Below are 24,087 nucleotides of genomic sequence, written 5' to 3'. Positions count from 1 at the left end.
AACATCCAATGCAAAGGTGTTAAACATTTGAGGGGGGCACGGCTGCTTTCTCCGTAAACATGACTCAGAGTTTGAAACACTCACTTCCATAGAGGGGCCAAAACCTGGCAGAAGTTTAGATGAAGAATATAGCAAGACAAATCAAAGCAGCACTGCTACTATACTGTGGCAGTCCACCAAATAATTTGTGCTATGGCAGATTTCCTTCCTCACTGAAACCCTACATTTTTGTACTACCTATCTGCTCACATGCCTTTCTGTCTGCTCACCCATCAGCTTAAGGTATCTGGACTACCAGCTGCCACAGTAAGGTCTGCCATTCCACTAGAGGGTCACAAAACAAAAGTACACATTGCTGTCACTGATTTTATTTTATTGTAGCTTAACCTATTTCATTCTCACGTTTGCAGCATCTAGTTTCCTGTGAGTCACTTCAGAGCATAATGGAAAACTTCAGCACAGCATGACTATTCATTTGTGTGAATGATACCAGTATGATCTTCAAATAGAGTGTGTTAACTTTGGGCTAAATGATATTGTTATCCCTTTTGACTAAATGGTTAGACAGTTTTCAGAGTCTTTTGCAACACTTCAAAAAGGAGATACTGAAAATGGAACTTGCTACTTCTACAGTGCTATCCTGTTCATTTACATAATCGGTATATTAAGTACTCTTTTCCTGAAAACAAGAAGCACCAAATAACCGGAACATTATCTTCAGTCATAGAACTGTTTTTCCATCACATAGTCCCAAAATCTTGTTTTCTTTTCAGCTTTCCTTTCTGGATCCCAGTGTCTCTGATGCTTCCATCTCTCAGCTTTGCTTGTTTTTGTCACAAATACAGAGAACTGACATTTACTAGGTTGGAAGGATATGCTTACAAATCATGTGGGTCAGTCTCTCTTCCAGGATTGCACAAAACTTATTTAGGACAGACATTCCCTTTGTTTCAGCTATCAGTTCCATAAACTGTTCAGCTGTTTTGACCTTTACCGTAAATGAAAATACCTAGCAGCATGCTACCTACCTTCTACAAGCTACCATCTGTAAACTACCTTCCAACACAGTTTACTCCATCCCCAGTAGCATCACAGCACGGCAGAAAACAATGGACTGAATTGAAAGGGCTTGCATTTCACCTCCAGAAGACCTATATTTGTTCATAGGATACCAAAACTGACATCTGAAAGATTTTGTATGTCTAATCATAATGCAAAATTAAAAAAAAATTAAAAAAGTTTAATATTTTTTTCTCCTGGGACTGCTGGGAGTCAAGATCATTTCCACAATAAATGGGATTGCTGGCACCATCCCAAGAAAGCAAAAAGTTGGAAAGGAAGCAGATTCAAGTATGTGTCCTGTCTCCACCACAGCAAGCCTTATTGCATTATATTTCACTCAAATACAATTTGATAATAATAATAAATTACACTGGCCTTCGACTTAATGTTATAGGACTAAGTAGTGCAACATACTATTTAGTCTTTTGAAACAGCATTCACAAAGAAAGAATTGAAATGCATTTATCTTCGGTGAGTAATCTAGATATTTAGGTGCATTTAATTTTTGAAAAATCCAGCAAAATTTGCGTCACTTAGGCTACCACCATACTCAGAAATAAGCTAGGTCCATCGCTTGACCCTTCGGCCAACTGACCTGTATGGTTAAACTTTTTTATCCTATAGAGAGGGTGGCTGCATCCAACAGGGTTAGTCCCTGAAACATGCCTGGGCACTATCTAGAAGAGACGCAGGTGGCCTAGGCTGCAAGCAGGCTGGGGATTGTGCCGGCTGTGCTAGCAGTTTGACAGAGGTGGTGATCAGATGGCGGTGGCTGGGCATATGCCCTGCTTTTGCCATCTGCGTAAAACAGCAGTGATCAGACCCCGCACTTCTTTTTTATTCCCACTTGGAGTAAAATATACTCCTTTCCAAGAGTAATGTAAAAGAAATTATTTCAGAATTTTAATGCTTCTGTTAAATCAGTTACATTTACCTATTTGTATGTTGTTAACTAAAATTATTTCTTCAGATACAAATATGCATTTTTGTTTATGAATTTTTAATGTTCAATTGCTGAATCTTTGAGCAACACAAACCAACAAAATAGGGGCTTACTTTTGTCAAAGTAGAAACAGAATTTAAATGAGAAAAAGCTCCTTGCAAAGATGCCTGATAAAACTCAGGGGAGAAACATGCACACATGTCAAAGGTCTGTTGAAGTTTAAGTGAAGGCTTTTCTAATTTTTATTTTACCCTATTCAGGATAGTGATAGAAAACTAGGCTTATTCTTATGAAACCCACCTACATATGTTTTGCAGCCAATGCATGTTTTTATGCCGCTGAAACTATCAATATTCAGGTTTTATTACAGGTTTTATTACTGGTGCTCTGTCAGACCCCAGTTCTGAGCTATCCTGTCTACCCAAGCAGAGGACAAAGAGTATAAGCCCCATTTTATTTCTGTGCATTAGCTCCCTCCATCCTGGTAAACAAGCTAAAAAGCCAGCTAATGCAGCTGACATCTTGAATTATGTAATTTCTCATAATACATGCCAGAAATGCGATTCAGCCCTGCTATACATGCAGGAATGCTGTCCAAAACCTTGGCTTCTGGTTCAGCAGCGTGATCAGTGGTACAAAGGGTACTCGGCGTGCAACGGGGATTACTGAGCTGTGCTGGAGGAGGAAGGAAGGCTCCATAACCATCATCCCTTGCTACATCCTTCATAGAAATCTGCCAGACATAAAAGGTAACCACAGTGACAGGGAGACAAAGACGTGCTGGGAGGAGATGGCTTGTGGTGAAAATCAGGTTTAGGATCAGCACTTTGTATTCCCGTGAGACAAGAAATTTTCCGCCTGCTTAAGGGCTGCTGAAATTTGCAGATCTTTGCAAGAAAGACATACAAGAACAAGAATAGTTGTCACATTTCTGCCTGAAGTTCACTGGAAAAAACCATGTATGTTAGGCTGGCAGATTCAAGGTGCTGCCCCTCAGTTTAAGGGAAAATTGAGGATTAAAAATATAGCAGCAGCAGCCTGGCTGCCTAATTATTCCTAGTGCAGTTTGTGACAAATTCTCAACAGACCCCCTAATAATATTTCACAGTATTACAAAAAGCTTCCTCCTTTTCCGACTGTAGTTAGTGGTAACTATGCCATTAAATCCTTTGGCACCATGACCAGGCACAGCTGTCAACTCCAGTATACTGCATCAGCATCGCACTCGTGTTTTAATCAATTATATTTTGAGTGGTGTATTTGCAATACATGGAAAACTGACAGAAGACACACCATTTGGTATTGACCTACTAGTCAGATCAGAAAGACTTTTTTTCTTGAAACATATTCTTTGAATACATATGTCTAGATGCCGTCTGGATCTGTTCATAGGCTGTGGGGGTCTAGGGCAGGCACCGAGACCTGCCACTCACTGGAAAATTTGTGCTGTTATCTACATTCACTTGGGGAAGGCCCAACCATAGCCAAAACCAAAGAACAGAATAGAATATATTTTATTTGGTCTAAGTACTTGGAAAGTTAGAACTGTCTCTGAGAAAAGATTTTAGTTTGTGGTACTAGTATGGATATGACGTACCCTCCAAAACAGGATGGCTGCATCCAAACTGCCTTCTGGAATAATCCCTGGCCTACACCAATGGCCAGAACATGGCCAGGCAGTGGCTGGGACAGTACTAATAGACCCAGGCAACAAGTCTGCTGGGGACCACTCCAAAATCTTCTCAGTGTACCTGGTCAGGTTTGTGTACTCAGGTCTGTGTTCTGGAAATGTTTAATTTACCAGCAGGAAGACAGCCGGTCAACGTGTGGAAGTCTGAGAAAGCCTATTAATCTCCTCTTTCCCTGTTGCCTTCAGAAGGGTCACTCTTAACAAGCCACAGACGTTAGATCACTCTCTCTTAGCACATCTTATCCCACGAGGATAATTGCCCTTTTGCAGGACCCACAGCTTTCAGAGCCATTTATGAGAAAATCCAGGGCTGCAGGATTCACAACATATGTCTCCACCATGGCTGAGAAATTATGGGCTCCTCATCCTGAAAGACCTCTACTCCCACTGACAGGTACTTACAAGCTGAAAATTAACCACTTTTTTTGTTTTCCGGGGACTTTCACAAATTCAGACTGAACCAGTTGATGTAGCCAGCGTGCTTCAAACCCAAAATTCAGCCCAGATACAATGACTGAGGATATAAAAAATCCAAATGTTGCTTCCAACCATTGCCATTAAGAGCTCATCTTTTCATCTTTGGAAATCAGCCAGGTACAGGTCTGCCAGCAATACTTATGTTATAGGCCATGTTTTCATCTTTGGAACTAATATTGTAGAAAATCCTTCAGATTCACATTCAGAATTTGGCTTAGTTGCCTAAACATAGGTCCCTGGCACCCTTTGAGATGCCATAAGGTATCCTGCCTGGATTTTAGTTGCCAATCGAGAGCGGAGACCTGCCAGTCTTGTTCCATGGTATCTCAGAAATCTTACAGCAGCTCATGGTACAGACGCCTTTGTTTATGCATCTGAATTGAGCCTACAGAGATGCATGAACAAGCTACACAAAACAATATAGTTGTAAACTGTTCTCTTCAGTAATAGTGAAAGTTGATTTCCAGATTGCAAGCTAAATAATTCAGTTTAATTAAGCCAAAAGGATTTTTGCCTAAGGTTTTTGTTTTGTTTTATTTTATGAAAAGGTAAGTCACTATGGTATACTATACATGGTATTACCTACAGAACAATAAACAACCTTTGATCAAAGGTTCCACTCTTAATTTCTTCATTTTATGTATTCCTCCCAGGCAAAAAGATCAATTTTCTAAGCCGTGGGAAACACTCAAGTCACATTAATAGAAGCTGCAGATTTGGAATCAGGCTACAACTTTGAAACTGTCTCCAGAAGTATACTTACACTTTAGTTATAAAATGATATATTGAAAGGATAAAAAGGAGAGAAAAATAAAGATCTATTGGAAAACATATATAACTACATATTTTCCTATAGTTTTAAAATTTGCTTTAGTTATTTAATAGGCCATATTGTAGGTAGTATGAAAAAAAAACAAACAGTCAAACAAAACCCTCCACAATGTGTTTAAATGAGTATGATACAGTACAGCTGATACATAACACATTGTACTGATAAAAAGGATGTAAGATGCCAAATATATGATACAATTACGTATTTGTTATTATACCTAGTATACAGTGTATTTTCTATTTCAGAGAAAGCAATGAAATAACAAAGAATTATAATATAAAACAATCCTTCCAGAGAAGAAATATTCAGAATTTTAAACTTTTGATAAAAATATGGATATATTTCCTTTAGTAAGCATAATAAACTCTTTCTGAAGTAGCAGGTTTGTTACATGAATGGAGGAAAATGGCAGTTTTTCATACAGTAATCACAAGAAACTGTAGCTAATTTAAAACGAAGACACAAAAGTTATCTTTTTAACTACAGTATCATATTTTCTCATGGATACTGACCACTACCAGTAGGACACAAAGAAAAATTACCCAAGTCATGACAACTTTCAGAAAGGTGTATAACATGGTATAGTGAAACTTACTTTTGATGATCTCCCAGTGGTCTTTGTCCAATGGATTTTAATAATGACTCTGGTCGAACTGTTAATTTTGGTGATGTCTTGGGACTAGTATCAGAGTCTCCACTTTCTTCATCTCCCATGGCCTTAATATAGCTCCCACTTCTCATTCTTCTGCAGGGGATCTCTTCGTCTTTCCCACCAGCTGGGTATCCTCCCCATTCATCCTGAGGTACCTAATGGAGACCATAAAACACACAGACAAAATGTGCATTATTCTTTTCATATACTTAAATACTTCCTTCAGTTTTTCATTTTACAAAGACAAGTCATGATTTTTTTTATTCTTCAGAAACAGATCACTTTGAAAGAAATTTCTAAGGTCCCTGTCGTGGTTTAACCTCAGTTGGCAATTGAGCACCACGCAGCCGCTCGCTCACTCCCCCCCACCCCGGTGGGATGGGGAAGAGAATTGGAAGAGCACAAGTGAGAAAAACTCGTGGGTTGAGATAAAAACAGTTTAATAATTGAAATAAAATGATAATAACAATGTAATAATAATAATACTAATACTACACAAAGCAAGTTATGCACAGTGCAATTGCTCACCACCCACCGACCGATGCCCAGCCAGTCCCCGAGCAGCGGCCCCCCCGGCCAGATTTCCCCAGTTTATGTACTGAGCATGACGTCATGTGGTATGGAATGTCCCTTCGGCCAGTTTGGCTGTGCCCCCTCCCAGCTTCTTGTGCACCTCCAGCCTTCTCAGTCGGTAGAGCATGGGAAGCTGAAAAGTCCTTGGCTAGTGTAAGCATTACCTAGCAACAACTAAAACATGGGTGCATTATCAACTTTGTTCTCATCCTAAATCCAAACCACAGCACTGTACCAGCTACTAGGAAGGAAATTAACTCTATCCCTGCTGAAACCAGGACAGTCCCCAAATGATTTGGCAATTTAATTCCAACTTCAAGATTGGAAATTTTCAGTTTATAAATGTTGGAACCTAAGAAACAATCAAGTCATGGTTTGTGAGCTGAGCTGCAATATCTGTTTGTAGACATGCTCTAAATTGCAGGAAGTAGCTTACCTTAACCTCTTCAGAGTTTGCACACAGCTTCTCAGCTGATAAACAGTAAGTCGATCAGGTGTCTCAGACCTAAAACTCATTGAAAGCTAAGCACTTCAGAGTCTTTTACCAGCTCTCCTTATATGGGGCTTTGGCTGCTTTTCAGGAAGGTGAATGAAATATTTAAGTTAAACTAAGCTGTGATTTTGGCATAAATGGACAGGATTCTGATTTAGGGCAAACTTCTGTGAAAAAAAAGCAAATGTGGCAATTTGTCTTTCTTCTTATTTAGAAACTGCAAAATAGTTCATAGAGGCTGTAACATATCAGGAACATAGCCAGTTAATTATTAATACATTTGGTTGAGGCTGCTTTCATGCAGTTGAGGTGGTTTTTCAAATAGTAAGATCGGTAGTCAGATAATCCACAGCTGGTGGATGAGTATCTCCCTGCACCACAAATTGGCAGAGAATTGAGCAGAAGTAGATTTTCCAATCCAAAGTGAAATCAGCCTTGTTTTAAGACTTACGGATAAACTCAGCAAGCCTGTCTCTGCCAGTATTGCTGATTCTTTGCTTTTTGTTTAATCTTCCAAGGTGCTGAGTCCTCTGGTCCTAATCCAGAAACACACTTAAGCATTTACTTAACTTAACGGATATGAGCAACTCTCTGAAATCCATTATAATGACTCATGGTTAAAAAGAAGGATGTGACGGAATACATCAGTGGACCAGGGCTGATGCACTCGGCAGCATCAAATCCTTTATAAACATAATGACTTCATATATATCAAACAGTACAATGGCATTATTTACCAATATACTATAAATCTGAACTTCCAGTTAAACATATATTAAGGAGTTTCTGCAAAGCAGGATGTCTAATAAAGACTTTCAAGTCAAACATATTTGAGTCCTTCTACAGACAGAGTTCACTGCGGAGCTGAAGCAAATGCTCCCATTGGTTTCAGCAGTCTTGGAGATTGGATTTAAATAACTAACACGATCTGCTTGTTATCTTTACTGCCCTTTCAAGGTACATGAATTAGCCACACACCAGGTGAACAGACCTGGTGCTTTGAGTCCCAAAAAAGGATTAAGGGGGAAATGAAGTTTTAAAAGGGTGTGAATAAGTAAAGATAGAGATATTAAATTAAAGAAACAAGCTCAGGAGAGCAAAAAGAGAGACTGAAGATGAGGTCAGATAAGAAGAGATGAAACAGATCGCACAGATCAGAAAAATGTTAGAGACGACTATCAGAGAAAAAAATTATGAGTTATATTCTTATATGAAGTAATAGGACAGAGCATGAATCTAAATGAAATATGGGTTAGATCATGCAAAGAAACAAACTTTTCATATTATTCAGCTTTGGATCGTGATTGGAAAGGGAGCATGAAAAATCTTCCCAAACTTGAAGCCTGTAAATGTGATACATCGTCCTCATTTCTTTTCTAAGACCTAGTAACTATGAGATTAATATTGGAGGAAAGATTTTTGAGATTCTAGGAGACCTAAGAGGTATTTACATGTAGCGATAGTTGTAATAGCCAGACTCCTAAAATGTATAAAATAAATATATTTTCTTAAGCTTTTTTTTATCTACAGCTGGCAATACTAGTAACTGTAAAAATCTGAATGAGAGCTATATTAAGAAAAATTAATTGATATCATACAAACATACTCTCACTTTTAAATCTTCTTTATTACTTGTATGTCAGCATAGCTAAAAACAAAATCCAAATGCTGAAAAAGCATTTATTGGCATTTACATGGGCCCACTGCAAGTTATACTGTTCAATTTTCTGTACTAAAGCTGAATTATTATGTTCAGTCTTAATATTCTTTTTTCAAAGAACTCATAACTTTTTCATAGAATAATTATTTTGGCTTGAAACATCTTTCCTTCATTTTAGCTCGAAGATAATTAAATAGAAAGTTTAAAAAGACATTGATCAATAACCTTTTACTTACTCAAATGCAAAAAATGATTAGTTTCTCAACTTTCTTTTGTCTGAAATTCCATGTTCAAATAACTAGATAAGGACTGGATTTAAATGAGTAAACACAGGCTTATTTGTTGATTGAAGTTGAAATCTTACTTTAAAAGATAGGAATGACTGGTTTTTTACATTAAAGTGCCTAAAAAATTAAGTTTCTTCACTGCGATAAGGAGCTTCATGACGACAAATCTTACAGTTATGTGCATTACTATTTTTGTTGATTACATTTATTTCGCTTTCTGAATTCATAAGTTAAATGAATTCACATGAAAGCTAAACCTGAAGGAGCCCTGCTCCATTTGTGCTTGTGAGGTACTCACGGTATACACAAATGCACCAAGAATCCCTTTCTAAACAGAGTAACTTGTTGACTATCACAGAAGCCTTTATGACTGAAAAAACATTATTCACAATTAAAATATGTGTATTTTTTTACTCTTGAGCCATTCAAAGGAGCAGAATACAATGAACACAGCGAAAATGCTTCTGGAGCCTGGCAAGGAAGTTTGACAATGTGTTCTTTCAGAAAGTTTCATGCAGAGCCTAGGAAAACATCTGGAGTCCTTTTGCTGTCTTCAAAAGCCAACAAAAGGGCCCTTGACATTGTTTTTCCTCATGGACTGAGAATAAAAACAAAATTTTAGTCCCAGTTTGGCCTGGTTCATCATTTAATTTAGCCTATAGGTTAAATACTTGGAAAAATCTTTCCAAATCCAGGCCATTTCAGACGCCAACATAGCTTTAAAGAAAAAGCAGAAGTATTATACTAGTGCAGGAAAGATTTTTATTTTGAAATATTAACAAAAATATTTAACAGCATGTGTGAGGGTCATTAAATGTATATTTTCCAAACCATGAAAAGGGCTTTGCAGCTTGCAGAAAGGCTTTCTTGCGATAGTTACCAGCCCCTGAAATTCCCATCTGCAGGGCTTGCAGCTGCTAATTGGGAATAATTACCCTAATTATCTACTTGCATATAGTGATGAGTGCTGATATTTATAATGTCTAAAATGGCCTTCCTCCTGTTCTAGATGTTAACATGAGTCCTTGTATATACAGTTTCTATCCACAGAGGAGTTAGACTGCATATTACCATATGAATTTCCTTTTGTAAGAACGACGAGCTGACAAGGTCTGGATCTTTTCATTTAATTTTGTCACTGGCTGATGATTTCGTTATAACTATTACAGAAAATGGAGTCTCTCTCATAAATTTCATGCACTGTTGCTGTGAGGAGCACAACCAGGTTCAGGAAATTTGGGATTTTTAAATTGTTCTGCTACTGATTCAGTGTGATATCTTACATTAGTCACCTAGGGCCAATTTTATTAAAACACCTGGTACCTAAAACTTACCACATTTTATGGACCTGATCCTGAGAGTGAACTCCAGAACCTTAGGTAGGACCCTAAAATCCCCATGAAAGGCATTTAGGAGAGTTAGCTCCTTCAGAGTAGCATCCAAAAGGAACCAAAAGGTCCCTTTAGTTAGCAGCCAAAATGCAAAGCATGAAGAAAAATCTCAAATGTTTCTCCTTTCTTGGGTTTATTGTATCTGATTACAGGCAGCAGAAAGGCCCTTCTGTCGTGTCCCATTCACAGCCTAAAACCATCTTCTGAAGAACAAATTCAGATTTTTTTTTTCAAAGAACTGAGCAGCCTTATTCTTTCCTTCCATGACAGAACAGCCGTGGAAGTGGGAGACGTTACTGATTACCTTCTAATCAATAACGGTTGGAGTACTTGGGAAGGAGAAGACTTAGGGTTGATAAATAAACTGGCATGGTCTCCTCCTCTTTTTGTAACTCATGGCCTTTTCATGAAACACTCACAGATTGCCTGGGGAGAGCTGGTTCGAAGAGAAGGACATCATGTACAAGAAAGGGTGTGTTGCAGCCTCATCATCCAGGCACTTACCTGGAATGAGGGAGCTTAGTTATAGTCCCTGGGCCAAACACTCGCATGAATTTTATGTGAAAGGGTGTTTGGATAAAACTTGTGGAGCATTTTAACAAAGGAAGAAGTGCCTTCGCTCCAAACTGCCTTACAGCCTGCTGCTCAGAATGCAGTTTGGGGAACTGAGAAGATGGGGGTTTGACCTTGTACAGGCTAAGGAAGAAACTGAACTCACATCTTCACAGTGGGTATTCTAGAAACTTTGTTACTATGAAAACAAATTTCCTTGTTTTAGAAGAAAAGTCACTATCCTTGTGTTTTCTTAGAAGTCCTTCCTGTTGGGTGTCTTGGTTGTGCTCAGATTAGACCTGTGAGAAGAAAAGGATTTTGGACCCGACTGGACTTCGGCAGTAAGTCCGCCCCCTGATTCCCAGATTGCACAGATTCTGTGTGTAAGCAACAGCATGTTGTCAGGGAAAACAGGGATGAATTCACCAAACCTCTGGAACAAACTAGGAATCATGGAATTGCTGAGGTTGGAAGGGATTCTGGAGGTCTCTAGTCCAGCCTCCCGCTCAAAGCATGGTCAGGTACAGCAGGTTGCCCAGGACTGTGTCCAGCTGGGTTTTGAATGTTTCCAAAGATGGAGACTCTACAACCTCTCTAGGCAACCTGTTCCAACGTTTGGCCACAGTTGGGGGGGAAAAAGTTTTTCCTTATATCTAATCAGAGATAGGTAATCTAGGCTCCCATTCAGGAACCTGTGCTAGCAGTGTGAATACCCAACCTTGTATCTAAGAAATACTGATGTCAAAACTGGAAGAACCAATGAAATATTAATTCTTCTGGACTTTGACCACTGTTAATTCAAGTTTTTTTATTTCAGTTTAGGATTTAGCTAAAGAAGTCAAACTGGCAACAGCCACTGGCATTTCAAAACAGATCTGCTCCTGTTGTTCCACCCACTTCTATGGCATTTGCTCCCAGCTCCCAGAATTTTAAAGGTGCTCCACCACTAAACTGCTGATCTACTTAAAGTCTGGCATATCACTTTACTATCTCAAATGAAACACTTCTAAATATATGGCTTCAGCTGAGGGACCTGACTATAACTTCTTCATATTTCTCATTCTCAAAGGTTAAAATGACGATTACCTACCTCACAGGAATCCTGTGAAATTTAATTAGCATGCAGATGTAAAATGCACTGAAATATTCATTATGACCTAAATCTTATTTTAGTAATATAAATTTCACATTTTACTACAAGCAGAAGACTTCTGTGCGTGAAATTAGACTATAGGCGATATGAAGAAGGATAAGATATGAAACACTATGTAGTAGATATGTAATTTTTGTAATTTTATGCTTTCTCAGCCTGGTCAAGAAGATGACCCCCCCCCCAAAAAAAAAAAAAAAGAAGGATACAATCTGAAATGTAGGTAACAGATTTTCTCTTAAATCATGCCTTCTTTAAGGAGCCTCTGAAAAACAGCCTTTGTGCACAGCTGCAAGTAGATGAAAGTAGATGACAATCTTGCAAGGCAGACAGAAATGCTTTTTAGCATGGTAAAAAGTTTCCTTGATATTGTAATGGGAGGTGGGAGCTGGACCTCCTGTGTTTTCAAAAATGTTGCTGAAGAAGGAACACTGACCGATTAGTAGAATTTTCTTCCGAAGCAAATGACACTAATGACATTCCCCTATTTACTGGCTGCGGACTCTATATTGGTCTAGCTTTTGGCAGGAGGGAAGAGTGCAGTATCTGAAAATAAAACTTTGTTTCCTCAATAGCTAACCTTGTGTCTACACCTCAACACCATTCTCAGTGCACATTTTTAACTAGTTTTTTTTCTGTGGGTTTTTTTAATGTGCTATTTCATTGTTCAAAGACTATGAATTATACAATGAAGCCATTCAAAAATCTCTACAAAATATGCTAGGGATTCCTCCTCACCACTAACAATGCCAATCCTTGTAATTAGCTTTAATTTTCACATGCCACCCCCTACTCCCTGAACTCCTTGACAGCTCAGAAGCACAGAGGGTTCTTGCAGCATTCCCCGAAAGTCTGTTGACACCGTCCATCAAGGCAGGAGCTAATCAGAGAAAGCAAGAGGCATCTTTGTCTTGCCAGCCATTCTCTCCAAGCTTTGCTATGAATAGCCATAGTATCACAGGAAGAGGAAGAAAATCACATAGATCCCAAACAATGTATGCTTTACACTGGGTTGAAAACAACTTGACTTCAGGAATTTGGGAGTTGGGAATGGACTGGATGCCCATGCAGATCACAGAACACAAACATAATGTTCCAGCTGGGAGATGTTCGAATAGGCAAACCAGTACCAGCATTATTTACTGCCCGATTTTAGTTTTTCATGTGTAGTTCCAAGCAAAGCTGCACTGACTGATCCTTGATGGAAAGAAGACTTCCGTCTAGTGTACTCAGGATTGCTTACTCACCACTTCTTTATTTTCTACAGAGCAGTGCTCTTTTCATTGAAATAATACTTCATAACTTTTATCTCAACAGTGATGAACTAAAAAAAAAAGAACCAGCACTATGTATCCTAGCTGGTTCTCCAGCAACAATATGAATTGTAATCCGAGGACGGTTAAATACTGTAGTGTTGTGAGGACTCCATGGCTTTTTTTATACAGTTTGGATGAATGAGGGCCAAATGCCCACCTCATGACTCACTGTGCTCATACTGCTGGCAAAGACCCTTGCAGTTCAGCCACCTGCAAATCTTCTGCTATGTTGCTAGGCGCCTCTGGGACCCTCTGGACTCTGTGCTGCTTTGATACGGTGGAGTGAGGTGCAGTCAGACGGCAGTGGTGGGCTTGTCCACACGATAAGTGATTTTTGCTTGCTAATCCTGGAGCTCCCTGAGATCTTGTGCCAGAACTTTGATATGAGATGAGCTTGGACTGAAGGGAGGGCTTGGCCTGTACTTAACTGAGAACCTATATATATATAGCCTCTCAATCTAAGACACAAAAACTGTAGGGATTCAACCAAGAAACCTGGGTTCCAGTTGGCTGCATATTTCCTTTGGTAAGTGACCCAGGATGGTCTTTTGTGGTCAGCTTAAGCCGCTTTAAAATTGTATTACCATCAGCTTAAGTGGGGCAGGTTTTCCTTAAGCCATATTCAGCTTTTCAAGAAACGCTAGGAGTGGTAAAGTGACTTAAAGTGCTGCCTGGAAAATTACCCTCATAACAATAATAAAGATAAGTAAAGATAAGTTTTCAGCTGAACTGGTGAGTTGCTCCAACTTGCTGTGCTGCTGCACAAACATCAGTACTAGTGAGAGAGAAGGATGAAAATGGTATGGTGATTACCCTAGGGCTGTGCATACATTAGTAAATGAAGACCCACTGTCTTGCCTGGAGGTCAGCTGGCCTGCAGCACTCCACACCCATGCTATTGAGCAATCTTTGCCTCCAAACCAGGGTGACTACCAGGAACAGTCCCTGGCCTGTGCTAAGTCCTGAACTGAACCCAGGAACTGTTTAGGGAAATACCGTCCGGCTTGGATGAAAACAATGCCCAAGACAGGCTGAGCCACATAACAGTATAGAGGATCAGGATGCAGTGCCAAGAAACCTTTCCTGACACTATGCAGTTTAATAGCATAGATGTAGCATAAGGTAGCAATTATTTTAATAATGGGGGTCCACTGAAGCATCAAAGACCAAAACTTGGAACTTCTCATGCTTGCCACAAATGCAGCATTTCTGCCAATTAATTTGCCATAGTCATGCACCCAGAGTTTATTTTTCTATCTCTTTGCCTTTGGGCCATGTCATAGCTGCATTTTCCTTTACATTTTTCTCTATAAATTGAATTAATTTAATTACAATGCAAATTCTGCTAAAACAAAGCATCAAAAGGCTAAAGACCTAAACTGGATTGCAGCTTGTCACTCACTACAGGTGAAGGGGAGCCAGGAATATACCTGCCAGCTGGGCTGCCTGACTGACAGGGCAACAGACGAGGCCCAGGGGACAGCCGTATCAGCAACTGAAGCTAACTACAAGTTTTCCTGGCAGATATTTTTGGGAGAGGTAGACTGAATTGCCTGAACCACATTTGTAGGGTGGATGGAGCCCAGCTATCTGCACAGCACAGTGAAGGAAAACAGCCTGGTTTTTTGATTGATGAAGTTGCGGGAGACAAGACTCCCTGAGTGCGAGGCATGTGCTCCTGCTGACGTGGGGTCACCTGCACTCCTGTGGCCTCGCTGCATCACGTCCAGCGCTCCCGCAGGCAGCTAGGGCCCTGTGCGGCACAGCGCAGGCGTTGTGGTGCCTTATTATTCTGTCCTTTTCTAGCCTTTTTGGAAATGGGAAAATAAAATATCATCAGCCCCGTCAGCCCAGACTCTCAACACTGCATGACCTATCAGCCAAAATCACCTGTAGGTCCCCCTGGAAATATCTTTGCCTTTACCACTGCAGACACTAAGGGAAATTCAGAGTTGTCACCTTATCATTACCTGTGTGAGTGGGGCAAGACCCCACAGACCATTCATGGTCACAGAAGTATAGAGTAAGAGACGAAAATACCCTTAAAGGAAGAAGAAAAGCAGAGGTGGTCCCAACATACTTACGATGCACAGCACCTCCAAAACCACAGAGACTGCAGATGTAGCAAGGACTCCAATGCTGCAGAGCTGTTATATCGCTAGAGAGGGAAAAAGAACCTAAAAGGCAGCATACCCAGAGCTGACCCAAAAGGCCTGTAGTAAACAGTGTCTTATTTAATCTAAGCAGGAAATGATATCACTTTTTTTTCTGTTTGTTATAGGGCTACTACTGAAAAAGACAGTGCAAGTCTTTAGAACATAAATAATTTCAAGGCTATATAAAATAGATATATTTGCTGCTCATCCATTTTTCTCATTTTAACTAATGATTGACAGTTTTGAATAGTTCATCTGGAGTTCCAGATGACTCCAATTATTTAGCTTACAGAGTGAAATGAGTAGTTTTTTCCTGTCTAGCTACTAGGTAATGCTTAACTATCTGCACACTTTTGAAAAGATCAGTTCCCCTACCAGAAGTACCAGGGACCTTATCCATATAAACATTCAGCCATTTAAACATATGTGCAACTCCACTTTAAAAAACAACCTTTAAGCACAGCACTGTAAGATGGCCAAAACCAGCTGGGGGGGGGGGGGGGGGGGGGAGGATCAAAGCAACATCTATGAATGCTTCACCATTTTTTACAGTCACCTCCTTGCAGGAAAAATGGTATAGACTGCTCAGGAGAGGAGCCGGGTCTGCCCTAGGCAGCAAGCCTGCAGCGTGGGAAGGTGTGCAGTCATTACAGCCCCGAGTGCGTGTTCCTGGCAGTCTTGTTTGACAGATGCAAGTGGCCTGAGTGTATAAAACAATAAGTTACTCCTGGCTGAAAACTTCTTCAGACCCAGCGACACCTTTGGGTAACTACTGCAAAGGTCAGCCTTCAGCTTCAGTGAAGTGAACGTTGAAAAACAATTTGGCAACACACTGTACTAACGTTATAAAGGAGGACAATTCCCCCTGATTAAAGGGCAGTGGGATCACAGCCTCCCTTTTCTACTCCTAGCTTTGACATTTCTACAGTAATAGGGACTTGTTTTGGCAGCTTTAAGAAAATAATAACGCTGAAACCTTTCCACTCTTGTTTGGAAAAAAGCTTCAGCAATTCATTTCAGCCAATATGAGCGCCCTAGCACATGGGCATGGAAGCGGTGCGCTGTTGTATCACTGATTAACATAGTAATTCAAGAAACCAGTAATCTGAGACAACTGTTTGGTCAGAGCTTTACACCATCATTGACTGAATGTAGTTATTTTCTGGGGTTTTTTGTTTTGTTTTGTTTTGTTTTTTCCCCCCCTTGGAAAGGATATTTAAGAAGTATTCTGTTTTTTGTGACACATAAAACCATCAGCATTCTGTAAATACAGGGAAGTGTCAGCTTTATGAAATCCTTTTTATTTAATGTTCTTAAAATCGTAAGTGCAACAGTTCAGAGATATGATGGGTAGAGAGAACATCATAAGGACCAAGTACGAGTGGTTGAGCTTGCTGCTCTGTATGGGAGGACTACACCGTTACCGACCTGGGGAGTAACTCCACAGAGCGGCCCCAGGTGCTGCACCAAGATGTTGCAGGCTGACTTTAACACTGCGAACGGACTGTGGGGCATTAACTGTCCCATCATTTCCCTTATTGTCTGGGCATTACAGGTCTCTCTTGCACATCTCCACTCCTGACTGGGAGGGCACAGGGCTAGCTGAGACATCCTTGTGGGACTGTAATGGGCTGTAGAAATCAAAATGGTACAGCACGTGCCCATGCTGATTTAGGATGCAGACTACCCTGCTACCCTACTAGCTACACTAGCTTTTCCTGCTGTGGAAACAACCTAGTTAATTCTGGAGTGGTGGCTGGTGAAGGCAGCGTGGGTGATAGTGATTTGGATGCTGTTATCAAATCTCCACTAGCTCTGGCTAACTCCACAGTATGCATCAGTTGGTAAAGTACTGGATGTAGTTTCTGTAGTTCATATATGGGTTTATGCCAAGCAAACAGATACAATCTAGTTCCACAAAGATGAAGTGCTGAGAAAGGTGCATTGAGTTCAAGTCCATCCATCCTTGCAAACCAGAGGGACAGTGCAAAGCAGTAGCATGCCTCTCGAGGGCAACAGTCTCATTTGTGGGAATCTGTCCTGTCCCCAGAAGAGTTCCTGGAAAAATGTAACTGAGGGCTTCATGCCTATTTATCCATTAGCTTGTCCTCAAAGCTTTTCTCCATGTAGGCATAATTTAAACCAGCAGAGAGCCTTGTTGAAACTGCTGCTTTTTTCTTTTTCTTTTTTTAAGAGACCAACTCTTGTGCTTTTCTTTCATTCTGTAGAGAACACAGCTGACATTACTACCCACATGCTTAGCAGTGCCAGTGCTGTAACGGATGACGCTAGTACTTAAATGCACTAGGAAGACAGGAGTGGGCTGAAGCCATTTTTAGAACAACATGCTATTTTCTCTTTTAGTGCTGACTCATTCACTGTACCTTGTGGTATGTTTACCTTGATTGCTTGCCGCTTCGCAGGCTGTTGAATGGCTGAGGGAGGAATATTAATCACTGACATGTAGCATTGGGCTTCAGAACTTCAGTGATGGTGAGTGCTATGCTCTTGCCTGTCTTTTGGCTTTATTGTAGGAATTACTTTTCTTTAACTAGCATTCACAGGTATTTCAGTCCTGGAAACTGTAAGTGACACTTATATTCATCATTTTAGCACAGCTATCTAGTTCATATCCATTTTTTCTGTTGAAAATCTTTGCTCCCCACTAGTACTCATATCAGAGTAAAATTAATCAAAGTCATTGCACTGTATATGTGTTGAACCTAATTAGCCAAAACAGCTGATGAAGACAGACAAGATCTCACAACTCATTTATCTTTTTCTTAACATATCTTATATTAAAATTAAAATGACATGGAGAGCAGTAGCAGCCGCTATAGCTAAAGCTAGACAAAAGTGCGCTTTACTGCATGTGTGATCTACTTGGGCTATTCTGCCTGCAGAGTGAGATGACAGAAGTGTTTTGTGCCCAGAAATGCATTTGTAGCTCAATTTGTCTGCATTCAAAACAGAAATTAAAGACCCATACATAAAAACTGTTGCTAATCATTCACAAGAATCTGATAAATGCTATTAGTGTACAGTTACAAACGGCTGCTCTCTGCTCCTGTGGTGCTAGTTGACCGTCTGGTTCACATTACAGCTAAGTTGATTTAACAACAAGCTGGAGCCCAAAGGGGCTTCCCGCTCTTCCCCTCTCCCCTCTCTCCGCATGTTCCCACCACCTCCACTGTAGCAGGAGTGATGTAAATCCGATCCGAGCTTTAGATGAGAAGAATAATCACTATTTTAGACAGCTTTATTTCTACTAATTTAGTTCTCTGAAAGTGTCCACTTTAGGACTAGATGACCACCCATGCTGGAACAATGCACGTTGGCTGAATCACCTCTAACTTACAACAGCACACTCCCCGTGCAAGGAGATCCCCCAGCTGCAAGGACTGTCTGTGGAGGAGCAGGGAATGTGAAACCCTAAGAGAGGAGCCAGAGGCCAAGCTTGGAGATTTACCAGGTTAAAGAAAGACCTGCTTTCAACCCTAGGACATGACTTAAGCATATAATATGCAGACACCTTCAAAACGTCTTTTCTCACTTCCTGTTTTCAGGCATCTGTGAATTTGGTAGAAGCTCACTTCTTAGAAAGAAATTTCCATTGTTCACTCTTCAGAGTTTCAGTTTTAAGGAAAAAGCAGCTCAGAAATTACTGTGGAAGACAAAATGTAAGCCCAGAAAGAACACAGAAAACATGGTCTCAAGCACAGGCCTAAGACAATGCCATGGTCTTCCATGGGGACTCTGTATACCAAAACTCTTCACTGGAAAACAGAAGTAGCAATATTTTATACAGGTGTCGAAAGAAAAAGTAACAAGAAGGAGACCGGTAGATAGAAAAGTGAGTTGGGTACAGTGAATCTTCATATAACTAGGTAGCAGAGTAAAAGCCATATATATTTTATAAATTTATAATATTAATATATAAACATAGAAAATTATTTTTTATTATTCTGGGGTATGTTTATGTATTCATATGTAAAATCCCTGAAGGACTATAATTTCACAGCTTTGCTTTAAAAATAAGTTAAAAATATATAGCTGACCACTCAGGAGAAATGTCTTTTAATATCATGTGTTGTAATGCTATAAACACAGAGATCCTGTGAAGGGCCTGGGGGTTTTCGCTAATCTGTTCACTTGTACACCTCAGGGAAATCTGCTGCTGCATAATCAGCTTCATAATCCCTTGAATTCTCATTTCCAGGTATTGTGGAGCAAGGCAGTAAACTCTCCTGGCGAGGGATGCTGACATGTTTCTTTACCTTTCTCAGTTTCTGAAACTAATGATTATTTTTATCCAATCATTATTTAGTGATGCTTCTTACACTGCCCTACGAAAAGTTAAATATCATTCCTCAGTTTTGCAGAGTAATTGAAGTGTGCAGTGATTAACAAATTACATTTCCTGGGTCAGAGAGAAGGTTCATGGAAGAGCTAATAATGGGACTTACATCTCTGGTCTTAACGATTACAGTGTGACAGCACAGCATCCCTCAAAGTAGAATTTTCAGAACTAAGCATTTAGTTATGACATTGACAGAATGGGGTCCCTTCAATTTGTTTGCTGACCTTGGGCTAGTGAATAAGCCAGCCACTCAACCTGAAGGATATCTATGCTCTGAATGGCATATTCAGATTCTACAGAACATATATTTTATTTTAATATTTTGTAATGAGAATATTCCTGTTGTAGAATTCCTGGTATTATTGCTTTGGACACAACTATAGATTCTTTATTGCAGTAACTGAGCACTCAAGTCTTAACAAATTTCCGTTACAGGATCTCTGTGAATAGGGAATGGCTACTATCCCATTTTTAAAGGGGCTTAAAAACAAAGATCACAGAGAATGTCTCTGGTGCAGCAAAATTTTAAATTCATAGAATCATAGAATAGTTTGGGTTGGAAGGGACCTTTAAAGGTCATCTAGTCCAACCCCCCTGCCGTGGGCAGGGACATCTTCAAATACATCAGGTTGCTCAGAGCCCCGTCCAACCTGACCTGGAATGTTTCCAGGGATGGGGCATCCACCACCTCTCTGGGCAACCTCTGCCAGTGTTTCATCACCTTCATTGCAAAAAATGTCTTCCTTATATCTAGTCTGAATCTACCCTCTTTTAGTTTAAAACTGTAGCCCCTTGTCCTGTCGCAACAGGCCCTGCTCAAAAGTTTGCCGCCATCTTTCTTATAAGCCCCCTTTAAGTACTGAAAGGCTGCAATAAGGTCTCCCCGAAGCCTTCTCTTCTCTAGGCTGAACAACCCCAACTCTCTCAGCCTTTCTTCACAGGAGAGGTGTTCCATTCCCCTGATCATTTTCGTGACCCTCCCCTGGACCCGCTCCAACAGGTCCGTGTCTTTCTTATGCTGAGGGCTCCAGAGCTGGACGCAGTACTCCAGGTGGGGTCTCACCAGAGTGGAGCAGAGGGGCAGAATCACCTCCCTCGACCTGCTGGCCACGCTTCTTTTGATGCAGCCCAGGATGTGGTTGGCCTTCTGGGCTGTGAGCGCACATTGCTGACAGATTTTAATCTCCTAGATTTTAAGCTGGATGAACCTATTAGTGGATGAACCTTCCTAATTACTGGATGAAAATTCCTTTCCGTAGTCATCCCCAAATTCACAAAAAGTATAAAACAATGACTCTGCAAAAAATGTGCTTTCCCACTTCCTAGGCTTGCCACTGGGCTTGATCTAAAGCTTAGCAATAACCAAGTTAGTTTCTGAACTCAGTGTTTCACATTCACTTGAGGATGCTGACATAAATTGGGAGTAAGGAAAAGACCCATGAAAGGTAAAAACTGGTGGCTTCTGCAAAGAAAAATGAGATGTAAAGAGGGGGGAAGAAGAAACAATGAAACATGATGAGAAAGAAAGCACAAAACCCAGCAGAGATGTAGAGGAACCAGAGCTGTCTGTGTAGAAGCAGGAGTATGTCACCGTAAGGAAAAAGCTAGCCATACCTAAACTTCTCTGTAATGTCGGAGCTGTACACGTGGTTTTAGAACACAGACACAAGTGCAAGTCTCTGCACAGGACATGCTTCCAGTTCTGGCTTGTTGAGTTAGATTAAAAACTTCCAGGGAAGTGCAGGCTGTTTTACATACATGAGAACTGTACTTGGATATGATAAAATATCACAGCTGTCAGTCTAAATTGAAATCAATTTGCATGGTAATGCTATGAGGGTTGCAATTTCTTTATTTTCCTTTCTCTGCAATGAGGAACTTTCCCTGTTTCAGCAGGGAAAATTGATCCTGGATGTCTGCATACGCATTTGAAAAAATCTGTCTCTTCAAGTGTGACTCATTACTATCGGTCCCCGATTGTTCAGAGGGGAGAGAACTCTGCACAGAAGTACAATGGTTGCTAGTCTGTGTTTGTTGGCTTCTGCAGAGTCCACAGGAACTGAAAATCTCTAAATATATATGTCTGGAGTGGAGATTGGCCCATGTTAATGTGAGAATCAGTTAAGTTTTGAAGAAAGAAAAGTTCTTTAAAAAGAAATAAAAGAGAAGGTACTCAGAACAACGTTGGCTTTGTAGGTTGTACTTGGTAAAAATACCTAAGGGAATATTTGTATACTACGTTTTTTCCAGTGGCAAAGCTAGCTGAAGAAGTTATCCTCACAGCTACTCCTTCCTTTCTGCTCTAGTCCCACTGCAGTTCTCTGTACACCCTGATGTGCTAATGACACTTGTCATGGGACTGTGCTGGACCTAGGCCATGTAAATGATGTAAATGTCTAAAAACATTATTTTGGAAGCTAATTTTTAAACCCATATCACTTTAACATCCAGATCATCATGCAACATCATGGCTACACATCGTGCAGCAATGGCTACACTAGTGTGACTTTGGGGTGGCAAATGGCAGCAAGCAGCAGGTATAAAAGTTTAAATGTAGGAGAAAGTGGGAGCTTCTTGGTTGCTGCTAAAGAAAACAAGTGTGCAGAATACCACCACAAACAGTCTGAGTACCAGGCCTGAAATATTTCTCTCCCTGAGGTACCCATATAACTTTCAACAAGGATTGCTTGTAGTATGGTCTCAAAAGGTTCAGTTCATTATGATTTTGGGCAACCCAGTCACAAAAAGGAGGTTTGTGAGTAATCATCATCATGACAAAACAATTGAGTACACCAGTAAATCTATTCTCCTTTTACTTAGAAAGTAAACTCCTGGAGAAAAGGAGTAAAATAACACAAAAATAGAAATTCACACAGCCTGTTTTTAAAATTACTCATTTACAGATGTATTTGACACACTTTTTCTAGCCCCTACATGGCTGGGAGAACGGCCCCTTTTTTAGTCTGATGTATGGATTTTATTGAGATGTTCAGTGTGAAGTCCAAAGATGAAAACACATCCACTGACCTTAAACTAATTTATATCACACCAATTTTATTTAGTTTTTAATCTGTGCCCTATAAACCAAGACAAAAACTAGAGTTTTCTCACTTTCATGGAATATCTGCATTAGGTGAGCCATACAGATATTCTTTATGAGAGAGACACAGATTACCCTTGTATTTTTTACAATGACTTAATTGCATAAACTGTGATGCTTTTTCCATTACAAATATTAAGAAACTCTTCCTCTTACCTGAAGGTAATGGCACGGCCTCAAGGAAGGTTTGATTTCCTGATGAACCAGAGGCTTATCTAAGTTTAGTGATGATTTGCGATAAGCTTCTTTAGCCTGACTTACTGTAAGCGTGGACCAAGAACTCCTTTTCATATATTTACCATCAGGGGTCATTGCTAGCCCTTCACAAGCTGAACATTTCACGTCATTGTTACTTTTGGAAGTCTTCAATGAGAGATCCCCAAAATGCCCCTGGAGTGCCTCAGGGTAGCAATGGGATATATGATCTGCATGGTGCCTATTTACCACACTAGGGGTTCGGTAAGTGCTATCGCTGTCCAAATTGTCATCAGAGCTCCACCAGCTGCTCATTCCAGATTTATGCTTGCTTTCTGGTTTTCGCTCCTTACTTTTACTCCTTTTGCTATGCTTGGAATGGTGCCCATGATGATGGTCGTCCCCTCGACTGTCTCCCTTTGTTCCATTAACATTGCCCTTGGATGAGCCTTCCAGAGAATGAGATTTAGTAAAAAGTTTCTGGACTGAATGAACGAGATGGCGTATTCTTCCTGGGCTCTCACTGCGTTGTTCCGCAGCTGTTGAGGTCCTCTGGTACTGTAAAGTGTGAAACCCATCCCGGTGAAGAGGAAGTTGTTTCTCAAATTGGTCCAAAAGATTTGCAGGAATACGGTTAATCTTAGGGTTACCGTGAGACATGGCGCAGTCGTCTCTCGAGTCGTAGTGTGAGCTGTAGTGCATTCTGGGGAAAGTGCTACTTGACATGTGATCGCCCATTACCATGGGCATCATCATGCATTCAGAATGTATGGAGCTGCGTGGTGAGCAACGATGGTGGTCCATCGGGCAACTCTCCGTGGGGCTGAGAAGATACGATTGCCTTGGCTCCTGCCCATGGTGGATATGGTCGTGGGTGTGTTCACAATCTTCAGGGGATGCTAAGCCACAAGTATGAGCTGAACATAACTGTGGTTGGTTGCGACTACCAGATAATCCTTTCATATTCCTCGGAGCAGGAGAGTATCTTTCTTCATTGAAGTGCTGAGAAGGCGACCATGAGTACTGCTGGTCTGTCAGGAGAACACATAAAACCTATGTTATGTGTCTGATTAAAAGATTAATTTGCAAAATCCAAGTATATTGCAAAACTAAACATTTTTTCTCTATGACCTTGATGGAAAGTCTCACCATTCATGGAATTTCATTCACCATTTAAAAACTGGTTAAAATTGCTCAC

General features: G+C 40.4%; 1 protein-coding gene across 12 annotated transcripts in view; it reads right to left on the bottom strand.

Moving 5' to 3' along the window:
* The window catches only part of DLGAP2 (DLG associated protein 2), a 494,722-nt gene that overhangs the window by 67,106 nt on the left and 403,529 nt on the right, over nucleotides 1–24,087 (bottom strand). For all 12 annotated transcript variants that reach the window (XM_076332874.1, XM_076332875.1, XM_076332879.1 and 9 more), the window contains 2 exons: nucleotides 22,851–23,920; nucleotides 5,600–5,811 (listed from right to left, as the gene is read on the bottom strand). In XM_076332874.1, coding sequence (XP_076188989.1) covers nucleotides 5,600–5,811; nucleotides 22,851–23,920 — 1,282 coding nt within the window. The remainder of the gene's footprint in view (nucleotides 1–5,599; nucleotides 5,812–22,850; nucleotides 23,921–24,087) is intronic.

Source organism: Aptenodytes patagonicus, chromosome 3 (genome assembly GCF_965638725.1).
Source record: "Aptenodytes patagonicus chromosome 3, bAptPat1.pri.cur, whole genome shotgun sequence".
Taxonomy (NCBI): domain Eukaryota; kingdom Metazoa; phylum Chordata; class Aves; order Sphenisciformes; family Spheniscidae; genus Aptenodytes; species Aptenodytes patagonicus.
The sequence above is the reverse complement of the archived record's forward strand: the minus strand, read 5'-3'. Positions and strand labels throughout refer to the sequence as shown.